Source organism: Silurus meridionalis, chromosome 21 (genome assembly GCF_014805685.1).
Source record: "Silurus meridionalis isolate SWU-2019-XX chromosome 21, ASM1480568v1, whole genome shotgun sequence".
Lineage (NCBI taxonomy): Eukaryota > Metazoa > Chordata > Actinopteri > Siluriformes > Siluridae > Silurus > Silurus meridionalis.
In genome coordinates, this window is record NC_060904.1 from 11,165,235 (window position 1) to 11,192,015 (window position 26,781).

Sequence of the window (26,781 nt, forward strand, 5' to 3'; positions counted from 1 at the left end):
TAGGCCTGTGTCACAGGTCTCCTCACCCAACATCTGTGCTGGACCTCCATCATACTCTAGATGGCATTATTTAAATGAAAACAAGACAACACTGGAATAACAGAGTGCAATGCTATTGTATTCATTGTTCCAGGTTAGATCCTTACCTCAGGTGACAGTTTTTCTGTAGATACATTTTCTACTTTCTGTAGCAAACCTTTATGAACAAATCAAATTGTTTAAATTGCAAAAAGATTCATAATCTCCATAGCATGGGAAACTATTTATTTATGAACATATATTTAAAAAGTATATATATCTTTAATTAAATATATTAGAAATGAGCAGCTGACTAAACAGCCATGTAAAATACATCCACAAATAGGGGGCACACTTTCATCACTCTACTCTTACAGTGATCTGAAAAGACACAACATATCACACAGATTAAATACAAGACATTGTTTTGCTTTATCTGATCTGACTCTCAAATACACATGCCACAAAACAAAGGAAACCATTCTACTCACTTACTCAGTCACTCACTTCAACAACAGCACACAAACACACATCTCATTGTCTGTTTATTTAATAAAAAATAAAAGCATAAAAAAGTAACATATAAACCACAAGCCTTATATTGTCTGGACCCTCCTTGTGCCACCAAAATAGCCCTGTCATTTCTCCACAAGACCTCTGAAGGTGTGCAGTGGTATCCGGCTCCAAGACATGAACAACAGATGCTTTATGTCACATTGTGACATGGGGCTTGGATGGATTTGACTTCTGTGGGAATAACACTGCCTCTGCAGACTGTGCTGTATTTATTTCTAATTATGCAATTCACTGTGACTTAGAAGAAGATGACTTACCTTTTGATTCTGGTTCCTCATGATATGACTCTGTCATCTCTGGTATTGTCTCATTATGGATGCTATACAATTAAACTATACAATTTATATTTATAATTTATAAAACCATATAATTTATATTTATTAATTCATTCATATCTTTATTTTTTTTAAATAAACACATGACAACTGTGTGTTTAACCTGCATCTTTTCGAAGTTTTCAAGCAATAATGTTAATAAAAACACTGCCTTGCTGGCATACAGTGCCTTATTAAGTATACACACATGCGTGCGCACACACACACACACACACACACACACACACACACACACACACACACACACACACACACACACACACAGAGAGAGAGAACCCTTCATAATCTGATTAGTGCTGTAAACCTTCTGTTCTTTTCTTTACATGCATGTAAGCAAAAAGCAGTTTCAATCAAGCAAATCAGCCCAAATTAAAATTATATCAATTAAGAAAACAATTCCAGTATTATTTGAGATACTTTCATGGGATACCTAAACCAGTGTCATGGGCACCATACCAAATCTAGGGTTATCCACTTTCTCTGAAATTATTTTAGGTTTATTAATCTACAAGTATTGTAAATCCTTAGTTGTTTCTTTTGGAAATAGACATAGATTTTTTTAGATTGCAAATGAGGACTGATATAATATTTTACCAAGAGTGGTGTTAATTGGTGTTTTTTGCCTAGCCTTTTTTAATATTCAATTTCTTTACAGTTTACAAAACAATTTTGAATTAAAGCATGAATTGTAGATGGTTTCCCGGTAGGGCATGGATTACAATCTTATTAGGTCAGTGCAGTCTAATGACCATATGCTAGACACCTGTGGGGAGAGAGATTACAAAGTAGTACACACAGCAGGAGGAGGCACAGTAGATAGAGATTACTAAACAGATTAGTTTGTGGTCATAGAGCAGAGTCTTTCATGGGGTAACAAGAAACATCTTGCATTAAACTGATGCAAGAGCAAAATATTGCTTTAAGAGAAAACAAAATAGTATTTACAAAGAAAACTAAATTTTCAGTGGGTTACAAGAGTGATTAAGAGATAGGTAACTGGATTTAAAAAAGGCTACTGTTCCGATCATTATAATGATGACAATTTTTGGCTACAGGAATATTTTCAACTACAATAACAGTAAGTATAAAATTAAATGGTCTTCAAACTGTCTACTTCTTCTTGCTACCACTGTCTTTTAATTGATCAATTTTCCTGTCTTGCTTCAACACTGCTACCCATCCTTCATTTAAATAAACATGGCCTTGTTGGAGAAAAAAAAAACAGATAATTTTTTTTTACTTGACTCAAGAAAGTAAGGGAAAGATCAACCGGAAAATATCTGTTAAAGCAAAATCCTAACTTTACATAGAGATATGATACATGATTTCATAGAGAAATTAGAATACCTATACATTTATTTAATTTCTTTTAATATTTGTAGGCTTTAGTACCAAAGCATGCATCTCTGATTGTATGGTGCAGCTTGAACATCTGGAAAGGCACCATCAATCCTAAAAGGTTTAAGAGCCAAATTTGCTTCCTTAAAGAAGATGTCTTGTTCCAGGAAGGCCTTGCATATTTTAGCAAGACAATGATAAACCTCATCCGTATCTATTACAACAGCATGGATTTGTAGTAAAAGAGTATCAAACTGGCCTGTCTGCAGTCCAGACCTTTCATCATTTAAAAACTTTTGGCAGATCATGAAATGAAAAATAAGACAAAACACCCAGGACTGGAATCGAGAATCAGATTCAAATTAGACAGCACCCCTCTCCCAAAGCTCCAGCAACTGGTTTCCTTAGTTCCCAGATGTACAGTATATGGACTGTTGTTAAAAGAAGAGGGGATGCTAAACAGTGGTAAACCTGGTCATTAAACCTGGTAAATTTGTTGTATAAGTCATTAAACCTGGTCAGTAAACCTGGTCTGTTTTATGAGATTTGCAAATCATTGTGTCCTATGTTTATTTACATTTTACACAGCTCCCAAAATGTGGAATTGGGATTGTTATTGTTTGCTTTTTTTACTAAAGAAAATTATTATTATAGTTTTATGTGTCTCTGTGTTCTAGACACTGCATAAACCAAAAAAAAAAAAAAAACTGTCACTGACTGTGGATGGCAGCTATAGATATTCCAGTAAGAGATGTGGGTCTAAAAGGAGCATCTATGCCTGTCATTCAAGGTGTTTGTGCGTTAGATATTAATATAGACATTTATTTAATATTCATGTTTTCACCTTCAAATAACTGTAATTTTTGTCTAACATTCAGGACAAGATGTGTGGTCCTCAAAAATACTGCCAAAGGTCCTAAAAAGTCATGGTAAGACAAAAATCAAGATAATTCTGGAGTAACATCTACCTGACAGTAAACAATAATTGGGATACATATTTGAGATAATAATATAATTGAGATTGAGGTGCATACATTTAATAATTGAGATTTGTTTCACTTTTTTTTTGTCCAAAGTATCATGGAAACAGCTTGAGGACCAATATCTCTGTCTACAGAAGGAGACCACACTCCTCAAACAACATGTTCATATAATAGAACAGAACCTACAAAGGTTAAATATATACAAAATCATTACCACTCACACAGATGTAAACACACAACACATCAACACACATATGTACACACACAACTTCCAAGCCAGACATGTACTGTAAAGCTAAGCATTTATTCTCTGTATTTCTCTCTCTGTAAGGTTCTTCAGTAAATTGTCAAAAATGAGGAATGGGAATTCTTGCTTTGCTTGGGGTCAACATTTTGATGCTCATGACCCTATTGGCAAGCTGAAGAATCGTGTACCTACTTTAGAGATTCCACGCATAAGTGAGAAGAAGATTTTGTCATTTAAAAACAACAATGTTTTAAGCATCATTATTTTCCAATATATTTTACTTTTACTTTAGTCCTAATAGAAAATGGGATTTATAATGGAATGGGTTTTCAAATAACTATGAATCTCAGTACAAAACATACAAAAAATGAAGCCTGTTTGTGAGTTTTGAATATGCATGAATTCAAATTATGTTGGATGTAGACAGGGAAGATTTTTTTTATTTTTGGTCGAGTGCAGAGGACTTATTTACATTTATGCCATTTAACAGACATGCTTATGTAAAGCAAAATCCACTTTTTCTCATTTATACATTTGAGTAGTTAAGGGCTATAGGCATTGTCAGCTAGGTGGTGTCATTTTTACCACTTAACTACCACTTAAAAACTAAAGCTAGCATTGTCTATTGTTGTAATTACCAAACTGCTGACAGCATATTGTTACTTGTATGGTCAGTTATCAACTTTAATTTCAAATTAAAATTGTATTTGTCACATACACATTCATACAGAGTACAACATGTAGTGAAATGCTTCTTACAACTGTCCAATATGTAAATAGAATAGATAATAGATAAAATTGATAGATAATAGATAAAAGAAAAAAAAATACAAATTCAAATAAAGTATAAAATTATAAAGTATTAATATAAAGTATAAACAGAATAATTAAAAAGAAAAATTAATGGGGTTAATTGTAATATTTATATTATATATCCAGTTTCCGACTCTTGATACGTGCATGACAGAAGATCGGACATTTAATCGATATCCTACCTCGATTGATCCGCATCCGGTACCCATCTTGGATCCCATCAAGGAACTCGTTGCTCTCCCTTCTGGTCTCTGCCCCTGTTGATTCCAGCTCCACAGGTAACTTCATCCCAAGAGTGCCTAGAGCACCTTCAGCTGGGTTCAGACAATCCAGGGGAAACCCTTAGGGCGTGGTTGGGTGAAATACTGTGCTCCGGTGGTCATTCTCCAGGTGGGCTTATTCCACCGTGAGGAGATCAGGTTCTTGGTCCTCGAGAACTCCATGGTGAGCATCATACTGGGACATCCCTGGCTGGCCCGACACTCACCTAAATTCTCCTGGAACCCGTGTGACGTCTTCGAGTGGAGCTAACCGGGAAAAACTGCCTACACCACCTGCCACAACCACGCCCGGACCCGATCCCCTGAGCAGCCACACTAGTATCCCAACAGACTGGTAACCCTCCTCGACTCTGTACGTTCTTTTCTAGGAAGCTTTCCCATGCAGAACAGAACTACGGCATCGGTAACCGAAAAACTCTGGCCATCAAGCTGGCGTTTAAGGAGTGCCATCACTGGCTGGAAGGGGCGGCACACCCTTTTACAGTGATCACAGACCACAAGAACCACCAATACCTGGGAGAAGCCAAGCACCTAAACCTCCAGCAAGCCAGATTGGCCCTATTTCTCCCTTACAATCATTTACAATCAATTATTGTCCCAGCTCCAAGAATAGCAAAGCCAATGCCCTGTACCATGACAATCCCACGGACCCCGAACCCATTGTTCTTTTCAAGCTAATCCTCAGCCCCATTATCTGGGATTTAGAGGAGGAGATCTGGACGGCGACGCAGAGAGAGCCAGCCCCCACCAGATTCCCGGAGGGGAAAACGTTCGTTCCCGAGGCTTGCCATCAAACCCTGCTGAGGTCAATCCACAAGGCCCCAGGTTCCAGCCACCCGGGTAGAAGACAGACCCCTGTCCTGGTCCAAGCACGCTACTGGTGGCCAGGGATGAGCGGGGACGTAGGAAGATTCATCCAAGGCTGCTCTGTCTGCGCTATGTCAAAGACCCCGCATCACTTACCAGCGGGAAAACTGGTCTCCCTGCCGACCCCGCAACGCCCATGGTCCCATCTGGTAGTGGATTTCATTACGGGTCTGCCCAACTCCGATGGAAACACCTGCATCCTAGTGGCTGTGGACCGCTTCTCCAAGGCTTGCAGACTGGTTTCCCTCCCAGGTCTGCCGCCACAGCCCTGGAGACTGCAGAGGCGCTATTCCACCACGTGTTCTAGAATTTCAGCCAATGACCGTGGCCCCCAGTTCTCGTCCCACGTGTGGAAGGCATTCTTCGGCTCCTCTGGGTTACCTGTCATCTGGGTATCACCCACAGAGTAATGGCCAGATGGAGCTGTAGATACTCCCTGCGCCAGGAAGCCACCAGCCTGACCCCATTCCAGTGCATGCTAGGCTTTCAGTCCCTGCTATTTCCCTGCACAGATGAACCATCCAATGTCCCAGCAGTGGAACACTGGTTTCGGGAAAGTGTACGCGTGTGGGAGTCAGCGCATACACAGCTCCAAAGAGCCCTCAGGACCACCCGGAGGTTTGCAGCTCCTCTGAGATCGGAGGCCCCCCTTCGGCTGCCCTGCAAGAAGTTCAGTCCCCGTTACATCAGGCCATTCAAAGTCATGAGGCGAATCAATGAAGTGGCCTATTAGTTCGAACTCCCTCCCTGGTACCGCATCTATCCCACTTTCCATGTGTCACTCCTGAAACCCTTCTCACCCCCTACCACAGAGGACCCTGGAATCACCATCAATCCTCCTCCCTCGGAGATGCTGGATCAGCCGTCAGTGTTCTCCGTCCGAGAGATTCTGTACTCGCGCCATAGGGGCTCCACCCTGGAATATCTCTACGTACCTGGGGTACGGACCGGAGGAACGCTCTTGGGTTGCCAGGCAGGACGTCTTGGACCCAGTGCTCCTGGAGGAGTTTCACGCCAGTCACCCTGACTGTTCTGCAGCCCTAATTCATATATACGTATATATATGATTTAGACAGATGGATGGATATATATATATATATATATATATATATATATATATATATATATATATATATATATATAAATATATATATATATATGACATATATTGACATAGCCAACCGACAGTATTCAATGAATTGTCGTATACTTTAAATTTTAGTCACATTTTTGCTCTTGATTCTAGTTGGTTTAGCACCACTAATTAAAATCTAGAAGTAGTTTCCATTGGCTGAAACAAGCTCGAAAGCACCTGTCAATCATCAATCATTTAGTCTTTAGGATAGCCTAAAGGTTCTGTTCTTGTTATTTTTACAACATTACAATGGGTCTTGAAATTAGGATTAGGTTTTTCCACTTTACAACATCTAAAACCAAAAGTCCCCCAAAAAAATAGTAATCTTACTTAAAAATGTTGTTGTAGTCAGTGTTGCAGTAAACTGATTTCACCAGTGTACTGTTAATATGTATTGAATGTCTTGTGTTTAAGGACGAGGTGTACAACGAGAAGGAGAAGTCACTCAGACTACTCAAACAGCCCCGGTGCTGAGCTTCACCGATGATTACAAAGACCAGAATGAAAGGTATAACTGTTTAATGTAGATCAAGTCAAGGTTTACATTAGTTTACATTACATTTTTTTCAAAAACATTCTTGTTTGTTAGGATGAATTCTTGTGCATACATTTTCACCCACAGGAATAGGAGTATTACATAATTTTATAACATTTTTTTTTTTTTTGTAAATACTACAATTCTTTTGTAATACCCATTCTAATAATTTAGGCATATTCCTTTATACAGCCTCTTTACAGCTTAAAAAATATGGCCCAGTGTGTGCATTTTCAATACTTTTGTGCAACCTCTGTGCAAATATGTGATTATAATATTACACATAAGAACAATTTCCTTACCCATTACAACTCACACCCTTAAATCCTATATTAGATACTAATTATTACATTTTAGAGTAACGCTTTAATTTACTTTATCTTTTATCTTTTGTCAAGTGCATTTTATTCTGTATGTTTTGTATTTAGTAGAGCTCTGCTCTGTTCTGCATAATTAGTCATATTGAGCCACAACTTTTTTAGGCTAAAAACTGTTGAGCTGGCTATTCAATCCATCAGCGAGACCTTTAAATTCAAGGAGAAAGGACCGGAAGACCCTATGGAAGAAATGCACAAACAGCAAGTTGATCTACTCAGGTAATGAAAAGACTACTATCTGTTTTAAACTAAAAGCACTGGATATAATAAACAACACAAAAAATATGGTCTGAAATTTGTGGACACCTGAACATTACATGTTATGTGGCTTCAACATGCTGCAAATTTGTTATAGTAAACACTTCTGGTGAAGGCTTTTGGATTGTGGAGCAAGGGGGTATTTGTCCATTTAGCATCAGTAAGGGTATGCACAGAAATCAGGTGAATGCACATTTAAATACATACCAATTAATTCCCTAGAATTTTCAGTTCAGGTCAGGTTCTTCAACTCCAAACTTAGCAAACCACATATTCATGAAGTTTTATACACATGGACATTGTGCACATGGACATTGTTATGTTGGAACAGGTTTCAGCTTCTTTGTTCCAATGAAGGGAATTTATAATCATATTATATACAGGTCTGTACTTTGTGTCAAGAGGTTGAGGCATGGGTATGATGGTCAGGTGTATACATACATAAAGTTCCCTGGTGGTCTAGTGGTTAGGGTGCGGCGCTCTCACCGCTGCGGCCTGGGTTTGATCCCCGGTCAGGGAACCAGCCATTAGGGTTGCACAAGCCAGTGCACTCTTAGTGCCTTTCCCAAGCCCGGATAAATGGGGAGGGTTGCGTTAGGAAGGGCATCCAGCGTAAAAACGTGCCAAATCGAACATGTGGATCATGAATACGGATGATCCGCTGTGGCGACTCTTAATGGGAGAAGCCGAAAGAAAGTAAGTAAGTGTATCTTACAAATTAGTAAAACAATTTTGTCTACTGTATGCAAAAAAATGGTGGAGCAATATTCTATAATTTATTAAATCTAAATGTATTAATTGCAGACTAACCATAAAAGATAATGTAGATGTGATCAGACTGAAGAAACAGCTGTCTACTGAAAGGACTGCTCTTTTGGTCATTAAGGATAAGTTTACAGATCTAAAACAGGTGAGTTTTGGATAATGTAATATAAATGTATTCAATCTGTTGAAAATATTGTTAGAGAGAAGTGGAGGTACCCACATCAAAAAAGATAATATAAGTAATATAGTTTACCAAAAATGTTCTTACAGTCTACTTTTTTTTAGGCTTATGAGACCCAGCTGGAAGAGGTGAGTTAATAATAAAAAAGCCTTGCTGTATGATGTGTTAATTGAAGTGTTATTAGTTTATATTTATGAATGAAAAAATGGAAAGTAAATGAACTGAACAGAAACCCAAATAAAATCAACATTTGGTATGACCAGCCTTTGCCAGCATTAGCTCTTTGACAATTTGCACACAGTTTTTGAATCAACTCGGCAGGTAGGTTGTTCCAGACATCTTGAAGAAATAACCATGGCTCTTTTGTGACTGTAGGCTGCCTCAAATCCTTCTGTCTCTTTGGGTAATCCCAGATAGACACGATGATGTTAAGAAAAGGGTTTTGTGGAGGCCAGACCATTACTTCCAGGACATCTTGTTCTTCTCTACATTAAAGAATTCTAAAGAATTAATTCCAAAGGGATTGTATGTTTGAGGTCTTTGTCTTGCTACAGAATAAATGTGGGGCCAATCAGATGCCTCCATGATGATAATGCATGATGTATAACTATCTACCCGTATTTCTCAGCTTTGAGGACACCATGATTCATGACCAAATCTCCAACTCCATTTGCAGAAATTCAGCCATTATGTTCCAAGGAAAGCTCACCATGCTTTACTGTTGCCTGTAGGCACTTTTTATTGTATTGCTCTCCAGCCCTCCAGCAAACAAACTGCCTCCATTTACATCCAAATATTTTAAATCTCGATTCACACTTGATGCCATTTTTCTGCACCCCAGTTCCAATGCTTTGTGCATAGTTGAGTAGCCTTGTTTCCATCTTGGAGGTATGACTTTTTGGTCCGATTCTTCCATGAAGACCACTTCTACTGCAAAGCAAATATTCATTGTGACTTTATTTCACATTACCAAGACTTAGTACTCTTGATTGGTATTGTGTTGCGACTTGTTTTTGCCTTTATCTTATGATCTCGTTCTACAATGCCATCGTTTGTTCGTACAGTGGAACCTCGGGTTACGAATTTAATTCGTTCCGGTACTTTATTCGTAACTTGAAAAGTTCGTATCCCGATACAAATTTCCCCATAATAATGAACAGAAACTTCGGTAATTCGTTCTGGACAACCAAAAATATTACTTAAATAAAAATAAAGCCAATATTCACTAATATTATTTACTTTTAACATGTTATATTAAAATCATACCACATAAAAACATACAAAAGAGGAAAACATCTTTACCGGGTACTTTCCTTTGAGAAGACTCGCTGCAGGAGACGACGTCAGAGAAGGGGAGGAGGGAGAGTTATTGTTTGAAGGAGAATCTTATTATATTATATTATTTATATATTATTATATATTATATTATAGAATATTAAAGACAGTGTTATTAACACGAACGCTGAGACAATTGTTGCATTAGAGGGAAAATGAGAGCTGTTTCTTTAAGGCTACTATCAGTTGGTATTGAAGTCCAGAGTGAAATTCATTATGGGTATTGTACTGGAAAAGACTGTAACCCTGCTAATCTATCTTCATAAAAACAAGTAAAGTGGTTATGCATTGGCTAATGTTGTCCATCTCATCATTCCACGAGCATCAACTAACGAGTTGTTACGCTGCCGCCGGGAAAAGTTCAAGCGGATAAGTAACACGATGCTCTCGCTAGGGACACAGGACGCTAACTGATGTGACGAGCTGCATGGATAGAGCAAAAACAACCAACTTGCCTGCGATTTTTTGGTGAGCGACGTTCGTATCCCGATATATTGTTCGTAACCAGGGGCAAAAATTTTGATGAACTGCGATTCGTAACCTGAATTATACGTATGCCGGGGCGTTCGTAACCCGAGGTTCCACTGTATATGCTATTCTCTCGTTATTTAGCATAGAAATGACATGAATTTTCGGTGTCCTTTTTTGTGACCTTTACTAGCAGTAATAAGTTGTGATGCGTTTGTTCTGCTGCTTGTTTATGCATATATACTATAGAGCCAGCGGTCACTACAGGAAAACCAGGAGACATTGCTGGGAAAAGTGGGGCAGCTGAATGAACTACTAAAAGAGGAAAAACAAAGGGCATTGGACCTTGAAGGTCAGCTTAACAGTGCCACTATTGCACTGCACAGCTTAGCAGAGGTACTGCAGTTATGTCACATTCATATTAGTGAATTCATTTTTTTTTTTTTTTTATATAACACACCCACATTTAGTTAAGACATATCCATTATAATGCCATCACATTGTAACATATCATTATTGTAATCTGTTTTTTTTAAGAAAATTCGCTTTGGGACAATGTTCATTGTTAAAAGATTTACACAATTAAAAGAATTTAATTTAATTTATTTATCTAACCCATATATGATTTCTGCTTAGCTTCAAGAGAGGGTCTTACACATTGAAGGAGAGAGAAATCTCCTGAAGAAAAGTTATAATGCTTTACTGCTTAGGTGAGATTACTCCCAGCAACATACTGCTTTTTAAATAGATAATCAAAAACTTTATTGCATCACTATTAACACAAGTATTAAGTACAATACTGGCAGCTTTTTACTGTTGCAAATAAAATAATTTGATCTATTTTTCACACTAGCCATTTAAATGCAGTAAGACTATGCAAGTTTAAAGCACAAGTAATCATACTGAACTAATTACTGATTTGCATCACAGCACTCTGTCTGCCCATAGCCACCATAATGAACATGAGAATGAAAAAGACATTGATAGCCAGGAAGTGGAGCCCTGGAGAGCTGATATGTTGGAACTGGAGAAAAAGCTGGAAAATGAAAAAAGGGAGAGAGAAAAACTGGAGCAGGAAAACAAGAGGGTGATGCAAGAAAATGATAGGATTCAAGTGGAAAGAGCAGAAGAAAGAGGTAAGCATGTTCGAATGTAAACAAGAATTCACGGATCACCTATTATTGCAGCAATGTTCCATAACTCAATTGTTTTCTCATTTAGCCATGACATCTACCCTTATAGAAAAACATGCCTTCCTGGAGCAAGAAGCATTACAGTACAGACAGAATGTGAAATCCCTACAAGAGAGACTAGACAGAGAATCAAAAGTAAAAGTGATTTTTGTCTTGAAATGTTTTATTTTTTATGTAATGGCACATATTGTTAGCCTTACCTTTGTACTTTTTTCATCAAAGGATTTTCACATAGATGTGGAAGACCTTAGCGAAGTTCTGATGCAAATTAAGGTTGGTTTGCTTCTTTGTAAACAGCATTTACATTCTATTTAGCAAATAGCACTTTTTACATTAAATCTTGCTCTCTCTCTCTCTCTCTCTCTCTCTCTCTCTCTCTCTACGTGTATATATATATATATATATATATATATATATATATATATATATATATATATATATATATATATATATACACACACACACACACACACACACACACACACACACACACACTTCTTTCTTTTAGGCTTTTCGACTACAGCACGAGAGTTTTAAGAGGCTGACGGTCCTGGAGAGTAATGAGAAGGTCAAGGATCCATCACAAGAGCTGGCTGCTCTACAAGCCTCACATGCAGAAACCATACTAGAGCTTCAGAAAACTCGGGAATTGTTAGCATTGCAGCATAGACTCAATATTGACCTGCAGGTAACTAAACACACACACACACACACACACACACACACACACACACACACACACAAACACTGTAGAGAATTCTTCATTATTATGTATATTATTTGTAAATTAATAATAACATAAATGACAAAGGCTCCACTTTGGCAGACTGAAATGAAGATAGAGAAGGAGAGAGCAGAAAGGGAAAGGGAATGGAACAGAAGGGAGGTCAATGAAAAAGACAAACTGTTGAAAAATAGATCTCTTCATATCAACAGTTTGAAAGGTAAGAGTTGTGAGAATACTGCAGATCTGCAATCTTTGAAGAAATATACATTTGATTAAAGTGTTCAATGCTTGAAATTGCTACCTATTTTTAACACTGGGTTTACCAATTTTTTTCTGTACTTATTATCTTAGCTCAGTTAAAACATCTAACTTACCATCCTAGAAACTACAATCAGATAATATCACAGCAAAACACATGGAGAGGGATGGAGAAAGGGTTACCCCAGATGAAGGAAGGGAATACCATGTTGAATCAGCTCCAGGATGGTGAATCCTTGCTTGAAATCAATCTCATGGGAGCCACGTTCACCCCTATGGGACTGAGACTTATGAGAGAGCAGAGAGTTGTGGATGCCAGTGGTCCAGACCTGGTGACATTTTGTACCTACACAGTCCTTGACTTTGAAATGCACTCAACCCCACTGGTTTCAGGGACACAGCCAAATTATGGCTTCACATCCTGCTTTGTTCTTACTGAAAACAGCCGCACCATGCTTGAGACTCAAGAGGTATTCGCACATATTGAAGTACATCAGTCACTAGGAGGAATACAATTTATAACCCAAGGTAGATCCAGCATTCCCCTCAGGCAAGCAATACTGCACAAAGGAGAAAAGGTGAAAGGGAGAGTCAACATTACAGGTAAGAGGAACAATGAGGTCATTGTCATTGTATGCTACCTAATGAAAACACCATTTTGAAAAAGAAATGTTTCCCATTTCTAGCAGTGTCCTAAGTCCTAAATCAAGTCTTAAACTAATTCAGAGCAGTGTGAAAGAACCATGATTGATGGAGAAAATTCAGCCTTCCTAACTGTGTTCCTGTTACACTAGGATCAAAAATCGGAAACCAGAATACAAACAGGACGTTTATTAGTACAGTATTAGGAAACGAACAGAAGCTAGGTAGAAGCATGCACCAGAAAACGGGTATACTCAGAAACACAGGTAGTCCAGGAATGACCACCAGAATGAACCGTAGATCGGACGGTGAGTGAGTGACAGTTCCTCACTGGAAATATACATTATATGTCAGGGTGCGACTGGAACGACCCAAAATGCAGGACACAGGCAGAAGTTAAATGAATAAAGGTGTCTGTTTTTTCTTAATATTTGTTCAAATGTATTTACATAGTGCTTTTTAAGAAGAATTACAGCACAGAAAATGTAACTGCCAGACTCACTTGTTGTGGTTATTACTTTGAGAAGTAAGCATTCAGTCACATTATTATTATTATTATTGTTATTATTATTATTATTATTATTATTATTATTATTATTATCTCAACAAAAATGGTCTTCATCATTCTGATGTATTTAAGTTTTTTTAATGTATAAAGTTGGTTGTTTAAATTTCTAACTAAGGAATGTGACTTAATAACATTGTATGATCATTTTATAAGGTTGATTGATCTATTTTATCAGGCACCTACTATTCCTGTAATTTTTATATAAACAGATCCATTACTGCAATTTATTTGATGATCTAGTTTTATTTTATAGGATCCAAGGGAGAGATAATAGGGGTCCTGGAATTCTGGGTCCGCCTATTCTTTGAAGAGGAGCCAAAAGATATTCACACAGATTCACACACAGCTTTCTACTGGAGTCACACACAGCCTGAGGTAAATACCATTTGCAGAATCTATATCTGATATATACTGCTTTGATGATAAAGCTTCATTAATTAGGTTTCTAAAGAAACTGAAGCTATTTGGTTCAACAGCCAACAAAATAATTTTGGAAGTGGTTTCTAGGCACAGTGAATATTATGGTACATTAATCCCACATTTATCACAGTAGTTACGTTCCAAAACCACCAGTGATAAACGAAAAGCCGCGATAAACGGACACCACCCCAAAAATGGTAGTATTAACATTTTACTTCATTGTATAATTAATAATTATATTTTTATTAATACATTTAATTATTTCAACATTAAAACCCATAAAAACAATTCCCTATAAGTTTTTTGGTCTATCATGCTATCCATGAGAGACCGGGAAAATCAGTCAAACAAATTAGTTATGTGGCAAATGCAATTCCATGATAAACCGGGAGTGCGAGATTCAAACCACGATAAAGGGGATTACTGTATTACAATTACTTATGAGAGTGCTACTGTGTAGTTTATATGATAATCTGTGGCTGCTTTGTGAATAATGTGATATTCCACGTAGTTCCTAGGGTATGACTAGGTAGTTGCTTTGAAATCCCACTTGGTTGATAGGTTTAAATATGAGCCTTCAGAGACTTGTTAGGGTATTGCTAGCTAGTTTCTGTATTATTTTAGCTTTGTAGTGGCGGTGACAATTAAAAACCTGAGACGATTTAAAAAAGAAACCTTGAGAGGAAAAAGACTTTAGAAAGCATCCTCTTCTGGGTGATACCATGTATTCATTTGTTAAATGTCACCATTGTTAAGGTTATCAGCTTTATATTAATGCAGACTTGAATGCAAAATTGTTAGTGGCAACTGCAGTCTGTAGCCATTGTAACTAAAATTTTTCAAAATAAAAAATGTCAATGTGAACCCTTCCTCACCAGCAGAGAACGGCATCCAATTGATGAGAACTTCTTTAGGGATCAGGATAAATCAATCAGGTCCAGAAGCACTAGAGGACAGGGTCACTGGCTACTCAGGAGCATGTGCAGCTCAAAAGAGCGAAAAAATATACACTGACAATGTACACTGTGATTAGAATGCAAGCAGAGACTAACTGCATAACTAAAAGGGAGAACCACAGAGTAGCACAGATATAAATGAGCTCTGGGGCATAAAGTGGAAGGCCACTCCAATATCAGTTAAAATGAGTGAGGAAAATAAGTATTTGAACACCCTGCTATTTTGCAAGTTCTCCCACTTAGAAATCATGGAGGGGTCTGAAATTGTCATTGTAGGTGCATGTCCACTGTGAGAGACATAATCTAAAAAAAAATCCAGAAATCACAATATATGATTTTTAAACTATTTATTTGTATGATACAGCTGCAAATAAGTATTTGAAGACCTGTCTATCAGCTAGAATTCTGACCCTCAAAGACCTGTTGGTCTGCCTTTAAAATGTCCACCTCCACTACATTTATTATCTTAAATTAGATGCACCTGTTTGAGGTCGTTAGCTGCATAAAGACACCTGTCCACCCCATACAATCAGTAAGAATCCAACTACTAACATGGCCAAGGACAAAGAGCTGTCCAAAGACACTAAAGACAAAATTGTACACCTCCACAAGGCTGGAAAGGGCTACGGGGGAAATTGCTAAGCAGCTTGGTGAAAAAAGGTCCACTGTTGGAGCAATCATTAGAAAATGGAAGAAGCTAAACATGACTGTCAATCTCCCTCGGACTGGGGCTCCATGCAAGATCTCACCTCGTGGGGTCTCAATGATCCTAAGGAAGGTGAGAAATCAGCCCAGAACTACACGGAAGGAGCTGGTCAATGACCTGAAAAGAGCTGGGACCACCGTTTCCGAGGTTACTGTTGGTAATACACTAGGATGTTATGGTTTGAAATCATGCATGGCACGGAAGGTTCCCTGCTTAAACCAGCACATGTCCAGGCACGTCTTAAGTTTGCCAGTGAACATTTGGATGATCCAGAGGAGTCATGGGAGAAAATCATGTGGTCAGATGAGACCAAAATAGAACTTTTGGGTCATAATTCCACTAAACATGTTTGGAGGAAGAAAAATGATAAGTACCATCCCAAGAACACCATCCCTACTGTGAAGCATCATGCTTTGGGGGTGTTTTTCTGCACATGGGACAGGGCGACTGCACTGTATTAAGGAGAGGATGACCGGTGCCATGTATTGCGAGATTTTGGGGAACAACCTCCTTCCCTCAGTAAGAGCATTAAAGATGGGTCGAGGCTGGGTCTTCCAACATGACAATGACCCGAAGCACACAGCCAGGATAACCAAGGAGTGGCTCTGTAAGAAGCATATCAAGGTGCTGGCGTGGCCTAGCCAGTCTCCAGACCTAAACCCAATAGGGAATCTTTGGAGGGAGCTCAAACTCCGTGTTTCTTAGCGACAGGCCAGAAACCTGACTGATCTAGAGAAGATCTGTGTGGAGGAGTGGGCCAAAATCCCTCCTGCAGTGTGTGCAAACCTGGTGAAAAACTACAGGAAACGTTTGACCTCTGTAATTGCAAACAAAGGCTACTGTACCAAATATTACCATTGACTTTCTCAGGTGTTCAAATACTTATTTGCAGCTGTATCAGACAAATAAATAGTTAAAAAATCATATATTGTGATTTCTGGATTTTTTTTTTTTAGATTATGTCTCTCAGTGGACATGCACCTACGATGACAATTTCAGACCCCTCCATGATCATACTCCAAATTATAGGTAGTCAATGTTTTGTGCTAGTTACTAAAAAATAGTAACTAGTTACAGTTACTCGTTACTTAATTCAAAAAGTAACTTAGTTACTTTGTTGATTACTTACACCAAAAAGTAATGCATTACTGTTAAAAGTAACTTTTTAGTTACTTTTTAAAGAACCTTCTTGAATGTTCCCATTGATGCCCTTTTATGCGTTATGGTCTATACAAACACAAAACTGACTTAAACACAAAGTAATTTTTAAACACTATTTTATTTAAGTCAGACCAGCAAAAACTGAATATCTCACAAGGATTTCTGAAATAAATAACAAAACAAGCTGAATAATATATTCACAATCAAAAACTAAAGTGGCTTCTGCTGTTGTGTTGAGCCCTTAAAAATGTTCCTTTCACCACTGAAGTATGAAAACTATCAACAATGTACAACATAACACTGGGTTCGCTTCTAGCTTCTAGCTTCTAGCATGGCGTTCCTGGAGGAGCTTCGACTGTTTATCGCAGTAGATACGAGCTTCGAACCAGAAAGACACAGCTTACATTTGACTTAAAAGTTTTTGTCTTTATACTCAACTAAAGTGAAATAATGAGCATATTTCCACTTTGAGAAACTCGTCTTGCTCTCGCCTCGACTCGCCATTACTGCCGCACAGACCTGAATTAGCGGAGACGCCCACAGCGCTTCTTCTTCGTGTCTACAGAGGGTGATCCACCAATCCTACAGTGTGTCTTCTTCCTGTTTACAGTGGTTTATCCACCAATCCTACAATGCGACGCTGCTGTAAGCAAGTTAGGCTGTAGTCTACACTTCAGCCGAAATTAATTCATTTAAAAAAGTAACGGGTAACGCACCATACCGTAACGGTAACAAAGTTACTTTATTTTTAAAAGTAACGCTTTACAGTATTGGTTACTGTAAACGCGTTTCCGGTAATGCGTTACTGCCCAACACTGGGTAAAGTAATAATGCTTAAATATTATTTAGTGTATCTGAATTAAAAAGGCCTTAAATCTTGGGAAGGCTGGACTAAGGAACTATTTTATATATCCATATACAGTAGTGAAAATGCACTTTTTTTTTAAGCATTGCTTTATGGCAAATGCAATTCTAATCTGCCCAAGTGCCCTTTATTGTTTTGTATTCTATGTCAAAAATTGTGGCTTGTGAAAGTAGTACAAATGTTCAAGTAGAATAACAAGAGAAAAAAGATAATGAAAATATTTTTAGCCATAAAAGTAGTAATAGTACAAATGAATTATATTTTATCAATGAATTAAGTTAATTTATTTCCACATGACTCCTGGTTCTTCCTGACTCCTACTTTGCATGATAGAACTTTAACCTACATTTAAGGATAACACAGCAAACTGTGTTCACAGACAATATTTTTGGAGGCCATGCAGTTATTTCCATAACAGAATCATATTTGTTTTTAATGCAGTGCAAGGTTTATTCTGACATTGTCACTTGTGCAATAACTGCATCAAGCTGGTGACCCAGTGAAATAACCAAACAGTTCCTCTGTATTCTTCTGTATTCTACTCTGTATTCTTCTTGTTGCTTTTTCAGACTGATCAAAAATCATTAATTTTTTAATCATTAAGACTAAACATTAGTCTTTAACTAATTTACATGAATAAGTCTTTATGCTAGTTTTTACATAAGCTCAGGAGTTTGTAGATGGGGTAAAAGTACAAGTTTTTAAATGTAAAGGATTTTCATGAATGCCAAATACACTGGCGATCAAAATTAGAGAACAATTTATAAACAATTGAACAATTCTGAAATAATGTCATCGTCACTGCTCAACAGTTGAAGGAGTTTTTGTCCTGTCTATACCATGCTACCAGAACACCTTTTCCACAAATTTCTAAAAAAAAAAAACATTATTTAGCAAAAAACACACTGATCAAAATTAGAGAACACTTTCAGATACCTCCCAGTTATTGGTGTTAATCTGGTACCTGGTGCTAATTTCCTTGATTATCTGTAAACCCCTATTTAACTGGCAGCCTAACTTCCAGTTTCACTGACTCTGCAAGATGGTGGGCCGTTCTAAAGTGACTGAAAGCCGCCGGCAGCAGGTTGTCCAGATGAAGGCCAAAAGGAGGACCCTATCAGCCATAGCAAGACAAGTTGGTCGTTTCAAATCTGTGATTTCAAGAATATTGAATCTTTACATCACAAACTCATTCAAGTCCACCAAGAAGGCTGGTCGTTTACGGAAGACAAATACAAGAGAGGACAAGATACTGCTGAGGATCTCAATCGGCAGTCGTTTCCACACTGCAGCTGGAATTGCTTACCAGTTCAGCGCTGAACAGGGTAAGGATCTGTCTCGTCATACAGTTTCTCAATGTTTAAGAGCATTTGGACTGAAAGCCCACTCTGCAGTGACCAAACCTCTCATTAGCAGAAAGAATCAAAAGGCTAGACTAAGCTCTGCTGAGGAGCATGTTGTGTGGACAGAGGAGAACTGGTCCGAAGTTCACTTCAGTGATGAAAGCAAGTTTAATTTATTTGGGTCCGATGGGAAACATTATGTTCGGCGACAAACTGAAGAAAGACTGAACCCAAAGTGTGTAAAGAAGTCAGTGAAAAGTGGAGGAGGAAGTGTCATGGTTTGGGGCATGTTTTCTGCAGCAGAAGTTGGGCCTCTTAAGCTCTATTCGGACGGGACTAGTTTTACAGGGGGTTGTTAGAGAAATTTCTGTTTCACAGAGGTACTTTGTGATTTAAATCAAGTCCGAATTTTCCATGTCTGTCTTTTTCTCACAAGATCTCTATAAAAATTCCAGAGCAAATTACCTACTGTTTTTCAGCAAACTCGGCGGTCTTCTGAGAAATCTAATCCCGTCCGAATGCGAATGTCTGTGATTGGCGAAATGTTTTTTTCCAAAACGCGTTTTCTTGTGTGTTTTGTTCAACGTGAACTACCGTACTAACCCTAGCGCACCGGTATTCAAATTTCTGCTTTCTGCGCACCAATAATGGATGTAAATGTGTTTGCTACCCTGCGAAGAAATACAAAAATCTCTTTCTTTTTCGCCGCCATTTTACTATTGATCGGTCACATGACCATATGCAATCCACGCATCCTGAACATGTGGTCTTGTGCCACGCCTACATGTAAAACACAGACACTTCTACCTCCGTAATAAACACGGCGATGTTAGTCCCGTCCGAATCCATACATGAAATGACAGACGTCGGCTGAAAAAAATTCTAACTCAAACGTCGTTTGGAAATCTAGTCCCGTCCGAATAGGGCTTATTACAGCTACATGGCAGAGTTAATGCAAATGTTTATCAGACCCTTCTTCAACAACATATGGTTCCTTCCATGCGTTCATCACCCAATCAGCCCACAGTGTTCATGCAGGACAACGCTCTATGTCACACAGCAAAACGGGTAAAGCAGTTCCTTGAAACTGAAAACATTGAAATATTGACATGGCCTGCCCAGAGTCCTGATCTCAACCCAATAGAGAACCTCTGGAAAATCCTTGGTGACAGAGCAGTGTGAGAGACTAGTGCTGTCCTGTGGCCGCAGATGTGCTGAAGTCATTCAGAGCAGAGGCCTGTACACTTCCTACTAATTGCTGACTGTTGTAACCTTCAGAAAATTTTTTCTTTTTCCATGCTACAGTCATTGTTGTTCTCTAATTTTGATCAGTGTGTTTTCTGCAAAATAATGTTTTTTTTTTTTTTAATGCCTTAGTTAATTTGTGGAAAAGGTGTTCTGGTAGCATGGTATAGACAGGACAAAAACTCCTTCAACTGTTGAACAGTGAAGATGACATTATTTCAGAATTGTTCAATTGTTTATAAATTGTTCTCTCATTTTGATCGCATATAGATGTAGGAAATAGAAATCATTTAGAAAAGCACTTTTGTACATCACTCTGGACTAGGGCGTCTGCTAATTGCTGCAAATGTAAATGTAAATAAATCCATTCATGCCTAATGTAAAAAATGAGGTTCACTCTCTTGTTTTAGCTAGAGTCTTCCACTCTACCACTCAAAGTGCATAGTCTTGCAAAATCACAACAACCCCTGTTTCCTGCACCAAAATCACCACCAAGAAAACCAGGAAGCAAATATATACAGCTTTCAGGTTACAACCAAAGCAAAGGGTCATTAAACCACAATCTTGCCTTGCCTGTTTCTGATCACACATCAACAAGCAACAAACAAAGGAGCTCAAGTCATCTTTCAATGGTACCAATATTTTTCTTCTGCACTATGTCTACACCATCCACGTGTTGTTGTTTTATAAATATATTAGGGATGCACCGAAATGAAAATTCTTGGCCGAAAACCGAAACACCGAAATAAATTATGCCAATTATTATTACCATTACATTTATGTCTATGACTGTCTACTAACCTTACTAAAATCAAGGCATTTCAATTGCATAAATTGATATTAAAGTTTCAAAGAATAAATCAATTACAAATTATGAAAATATTTATTTATAGCACATTGCAACAATGCACAGGATAAAATAAATAAAAATTCAAACTTTAATGTTTAACTTAAGTGCACTCATGTGTACATTAAATAATAATGTACAGGCCCTCTGGCCTGCTGAAAGGTTGTAAAATTAAATATGTTCTTTCATAAAAACAAAGTGCATTCAGAACAAATGCAACTGCTTAAAGATACAACAATACAACAATATCACTGCAAAACTTCCTGCCTTTTCAAAAACGTCCGCCACAGACGGAGTGCGCATGCTCGGAGGGGTTTTGCTTTTCTGTGCCGCGTTCCTCTCATATTCAGCATTGCGATCGGAATGTTTGAATTTCAGGTGATAAATTAAACCCGACATGGAGAAAGTCTTTGCAGATGAAATTTCTGCATTACATGTTTTGCAAATCGCTATCCGTGGGTCTTTCTCAGATATACTGAAATACGTCCACACCGCAGACACGTTGCTTCAGACATGCACGTGCAGGCCGCGGTTTCTGTTTGCGTCATCAAAACAAACTGTTTCAGCCGTGTTTTTTCGGTGATCAAAGTCTTTCGTCCGAAAACCGAAAATGCACTTTTGGGCCATTTTCGGCTGAAAATTTTCGGTGGCCGAATATTCATTGCATCCCTAATACAGTGGAACCCGCTTATCTCGACCTCGGTTAACTCGACAACCCTATTAAGTCGACGTTTTTGAACGTCGACTTAATAGTCGACGTTCAAAAACTCTCGCTTAATTCTCGCCAAATTCTCGCTTTGTCTTAGCATTTTTTATCGGTTATGTCGACTTTTTTATGTCACCGAACCCTGATATCTTGAGCTCAAGGGGGGAAAATTTGCCATTTAAAGTCAGTTATGTTGATCGGCATCGTGCAGCCACAGAAGAATTCGGGAAAGTGGCGGAAAAATCAAACCTTACAGATGCTACAGGTGTTGGATTGTATACTGGTGAATCTCTGCTGTTAGTTAGTGCACATATGCCTTTTGTTGGTAAATGTTATGCGATGAACGGGAGGCGAAAGTAGAAGCGCGGCGCTGAACAGCACACGGGAGAACGTGGGATGAGCAGCAAAAGCATAGAATGAACAACGGCAGGATCGGGGGGAAGCCGCGATGCACTTTGGGAAGAAAAGCGCAGCCGTTGAGAGAGTGCCGGTGGGAAGGCACGTACCGGGATACGCATGAGCGATAACAACGACCGCCGTAAACCAACATATACCAACAATAACGGACGGTGAGAGTGTGGAAGTTTAAATAAGAGCTGGTGATGATGCTAAACGAGCACCATATGTGCGCGATTGAAGCCGGGAGCTTCAGAGAAAGCAGCCGAGAAAGCACCTGCCACGCTGTAGGTGGCCAAAGGGGGCGTGGCAGGTGGATTCCTGACAGTTAACAAACATGTACTGTAGTTATTTTTATAGCATGCCTTCATCAAACAAATCGTGGCAACGCTGTTGTGTAAAAAACCCTCCAAAAACACGTGCATGCACATTCTCATTTATTAACGCACATCATGTACATAAAGAAATTTCAAGCACGTTAATATATTGCTGCCATTTTGATTTTCGTTTATCTCGTTCATCGGTTACTTAGACGCTTTTTGGCGACCCCCTAGGACATCGACATAACCGGGTTCCACTGTATATATATAATGCAGTTTCAATTTTCTATATTTAATTAATTTCTTCAATGTCTTAATAAAAGGCTTTACAACAGGAAGACTATGAGAAGGTAAAAGAAGAATCACCGTCTGTACAGCTGCAAAGTAAGCAACAATATTTTTTTACATTGGTTAAATAATTCGTTTTTGGCTGCAAATAAATAAATCTTCACCTCATTAGATCAAATGGACAGTGAAGTTCTAAAGTCTTTGGAATCCCTCACCACCAGTGATAGTGATGTTATCATTTCCCAGCCTCAAAAACCTATAAAAGAGGTACTAAAAATACTTGTGTGTTTTAACTTTATTAATTTAGCATTAGGGATAAAATATTTTTTTTAATACAATCACTAAATTACATACACACTACATGCTATTCATCTTCTGTAGTATACTATATTTGGGTAGATATTATATTAAAACAATATTTTAAATATTTGTAAATATATTAATTTAATGTTCTTATTTGCTCTTTCAGGGCTACAGACTTAAAGTTGAGATCTTATCACTTTTGTTTGACCCAGCCTCGAGTGTTGCTTTAGACCAATCAGTGCAGCAAGTTTATGTGGAGTACAGACTCTTCGGCATACCTACTGAAACCACCGAGACGCCCACTTCTTTGCAAAAACCAACAGAGGGGGAAGAAATACATTTTAACTTCAGCAGAAGTACAGTTTACATTTAAGTAATAATGTATTACCATATAGCTTGTTAACATATTAACAATATATACATGTTAATGTCTACATTAGGGGGAGGTTGAATCATAACGTGAAATTAGAAGCCATTACAGAAAAAGCCATTTTTATTCTGAATTTCTATTAAATGTTTAGCCCATCTTGAAATTAGCAGGGCATCACTTATGATTGTTTTGCTTTTTATTCTGTGACAAACAAGTAATGTTTACAATTAACAATATAGGAAACGGTAGATCTTCTATTTTTCAGGCAGAACAATTTAATAGTGGTCACATTATGTGTTCACAAAATGTAGGTGGCAAAATTAAAGTATACATCTCTTCACAACCTTGTTCCCATAACAACAACTAGCAATACACACAGGGCTGTGATATATGTATGTAAACCATATGTAGACACAAATAATGTATTATTAATGAATAATATACATAATATTTGCAAAATGGTTATCATATGATTTCTGGAAATGCAAAGGCAGGAACCTACATATGATATTGTAAAGACATTTTGATGTAAACAGTTACTACCTTCAAGTCCTAACATCATTATACTTCTTCACTCCTTCAAACTCATCTCTCTCTCTCTCTCTCTCTCTTTCTCTCAGTCATTCACATTGACTCAATAGAGGCTGTTAATCTAAAACAGTATCTCTATACTATATTGGAAAGGAGTGATGCTGATCAGAGCAGGTGAGCTAACATTAAGACAAATTAAAATGGGCAGGGTCATAGGGATTATAATGTCATTCTCTGTGAGGAGAGTGATATAAAATTTATTAGATATAAGTAACATCATTTCACAAACATTGTTAGCAAAAAATTATCCAGATTTTTAAAAATGCAGAACACAATCACAAATTTTTTTTACTATTAATTTAGGTTAAAGTTCACTGTGGTAAGTGAGCCATTGAATGAGGAAGAAGAATGTGTGGATGTTGGCCATGCCTGCTTAGACTTGCAGGAATTACTTCTTACAGGAAATGATGTCACTGAATGCCAAATTAATAGTAAGTGTTGTTTTTAAATTATATTTAGGGGCATGACTTTATTATCATAAATTAATTTAAGGTTTTCTCTCTTAGTTGTCAGAATGGATCGTGATCAGGAGGTGGTGGGGCGGCTGAGAGTTTCTTTAGAGGCTGCACAAACTTTAAAAGGAATCTCCTGCTAGCACCCCAGCTAAGAGTGGAAAGAAAGACACAGAACAGGAAAAAAAGGAAAAGGCAAGAAAAGAGTAATATATCAACATGAGGAGACCAAAGTTGTTGATCTTGTTTATTTGAAAATTAAAAATAAATTCTTAAGTAATAAATAAGTCTTAGTCTGTATCCTAATAAACCAGCATTAGTGTTTATTTATTGATGGAAACTTCAAAGCACTTTTATAAGTCTCTGAATGAAAAAACATCCACCAAAGGCAATGAATGTAATGTGTTAATTTGTTTTATACACAATGTACCAAAACAGTATCATCCTTCATCTCTCATCCACTCACAGTCTCTTCATATCTTACCAAGCGCAATGTAGATGCAACATTATGACCTAGGAAATGGAAGTAAGGGTACAGGCTTTTGTTACAAGTGGTAACAGACACCACATTGAATTGATTGAATATGTAGAATTAGCAATATGTGCTAAAGCCAGAGAGCAGTTTTCAGAATAGATGTTTTATATATGTAAAATGTAAACTGATGGCAGTGATATTTTGACAAATATATTACTTCCATTTTGACCTAAAAGTGACAGTCTAAAAGGGTCATATAAATGATGTGCTTGAAATAAGTGAAATGTTATAGTGCTTAGAGTCTCTTGCAAATCTAATGGATAAAATGGCATTCGATGTGAGTTAACTGAAATCAATTCTATTGATTTGATGTTGGAGTCAAAAACAGTGAAAACTCACTGTTGGTGGAATGTTAAGTAGGAGCTGATTCTTCTAACCTCCTGAGCCAGTCATGCTTTTTTATAAAGACAATTCCCAGTCATCTGATGACCAAAAGGCTTTTGGCTTCAGAATCAGAAAGCAAAAAATCTAAAATTATTGACAATATGGTACTCTCAATGTACCTGTGGAGGGAACATCCAAGGGGCATTCTGCTTCACTAGAGTCCAACAGAGCCTGTTCATAAAAAACAAGGGCTGGTAAAAGCTATTTATCTGTTAAAGGAGATGTTGATTAATTACCAGTTTAATTGAGTATCTGGGCTTAATTAGATAAAAATGCAGTCTATTTTTGTTTCATGTAATTATAGTATATAATTACATAAGTATAATTCATACTGTAGGACATTCAGAAAAAAAAGTCTATTCATAAACAGTGTGTTATTGTGGTTTTTGTGGTTATTTGGTGGATAATAGAATAAGTCATTCCACTTCATTACATATTTATCCCAAAAAAAAAAAAAACTTGACAGATTACTTAAGGATAGCGATCTCAATAAAATCGAGAAAAACTGTATGTCCTTGATGCCTATAGAGTACCAGTAATTTACTAATAAAATAATTCATTTAAATTTACCATTATTTTTTTCTTACTTCTTCTTTGTGCACATATGAGCAGACAACCGGATGCTCCATCTGTTTAAAAGCCATGTGTGAACATGTCCCTTATCTATTTAAGTGCATGTCAGCTCAGACTACTGAGTCCTTGTGTTGGCATGTTGTTTACTTATTGTGTGTGCATGTACTAATTTTTTCGTAGTATCATTGTCAATTGATGAATATCAAGATGTTGATATTCATGGTTAATGTTTCCCCAAGTTTCTGATCTCGTTTCTGTTTCATGTTACTTATTTTTGGATATTCCCTAGTATTGTTGTTTGTTAATCCCCTGACTATAGCCGGTATCACGTTTCTGATTTGTCAATTTAGATTATTTGCCTGTTTATTTAATAAAAACGTTCTTATCCAGCACTTGAGCCAAATCTGATGGTGCAGCCTT

General features: G+C 37.6%; 1 protein-coding gene across 6 annotated transcripts; it reads left to right on the plus strand.

Moving 5' to 3' along the window:
- The first annotated feature begins 1,728 nt into the window (after positions 1 to 1,728).
- rpgrip1 (RPGR interacting protein 1) lies at positions 1,729 to 26,357 on the plus strand. Of its 6 annotated transcripts, none has more exons than XM_046833902.1 (25): positions 1,729 to 2,007; positions 2,945 to 3,057; positions 3,146 to 3,196; positions 3,344 to 3,440; positions 3,582 to 3,709; positions 7,008 to 7,101; positions 7,611 to 7,724; positions 8,568 to 8,673; positions 8,814 to 8,837; positions 10,762 to 10,908; positions 11,149 to 11,222; positions 11,443 to 11,648; positions 11,734 to 11,840; positions 11,928 to 11,978; positions 12,214 to 12,393; positions 12,532 to 12,649; positions 12,784 to 13,293; positions 14,154 to 14,275; positions 21,007 to 21,228; positions 23,189 to 23,249; positions 23,326 to 23,420; positions 23,623 to 23,812; positions 24,447 to 24,531; positions 24,721 to 24,848; positions 24,924 to 26,357. In XM_046833902.1, the coding sequence occupies exons 2-25, from the start codon at positions 2,991 to 2,993 to the stop codon at positions 25,010 to 25,012; spliced, it is 3,066 nt and encodes a 1,021-aa protein (XP_046689858.1). In that variant the 5' UTR covers positions 1,729 to 2,007; positions 2,945 to 2,990; the 3' UTR covers positions 25,013 to 26,357. The 6 variants fall into 6 exon arrangements, 5 of the variants coding, with proteins under 5 accessions (XP_046689858.1, XP_046689861.1, XP_046689859.1 ...); XM_046833905.1 differs by having other exon boundaries at positions 11,755 to 11,840; XM_046833903.1 differs by having other exon boundaries at positions 11,461 to 11,648.
- The last annotated feature ends 424 nt before the right edge of the window (positions 26,358 to 26,781 follow it).

Coding starts and splice junctions, on each gene's coding strand:
- rpgrip1 (XM_046833902.1), top strand. CDS start 2,991: ATGGCAGCTATAGATATTCCAGTAAGAGATGTGGGTCTAAAAGGAGCA. Junction 3,710..7,007: donor TTTAGAGATTCCACGCATAA/GTGAGAAGAAGA, acceptor CTTGTGTTTAAG/GACGAGGTGTACAACGAGAA. Junction 7,102..7,610: donor TACAAAGACCAGAATGAAAG/GTATAACTGTTT, acceptor CAACTTTTTTAG/GCTAAAAACTGTTGAGCTGG.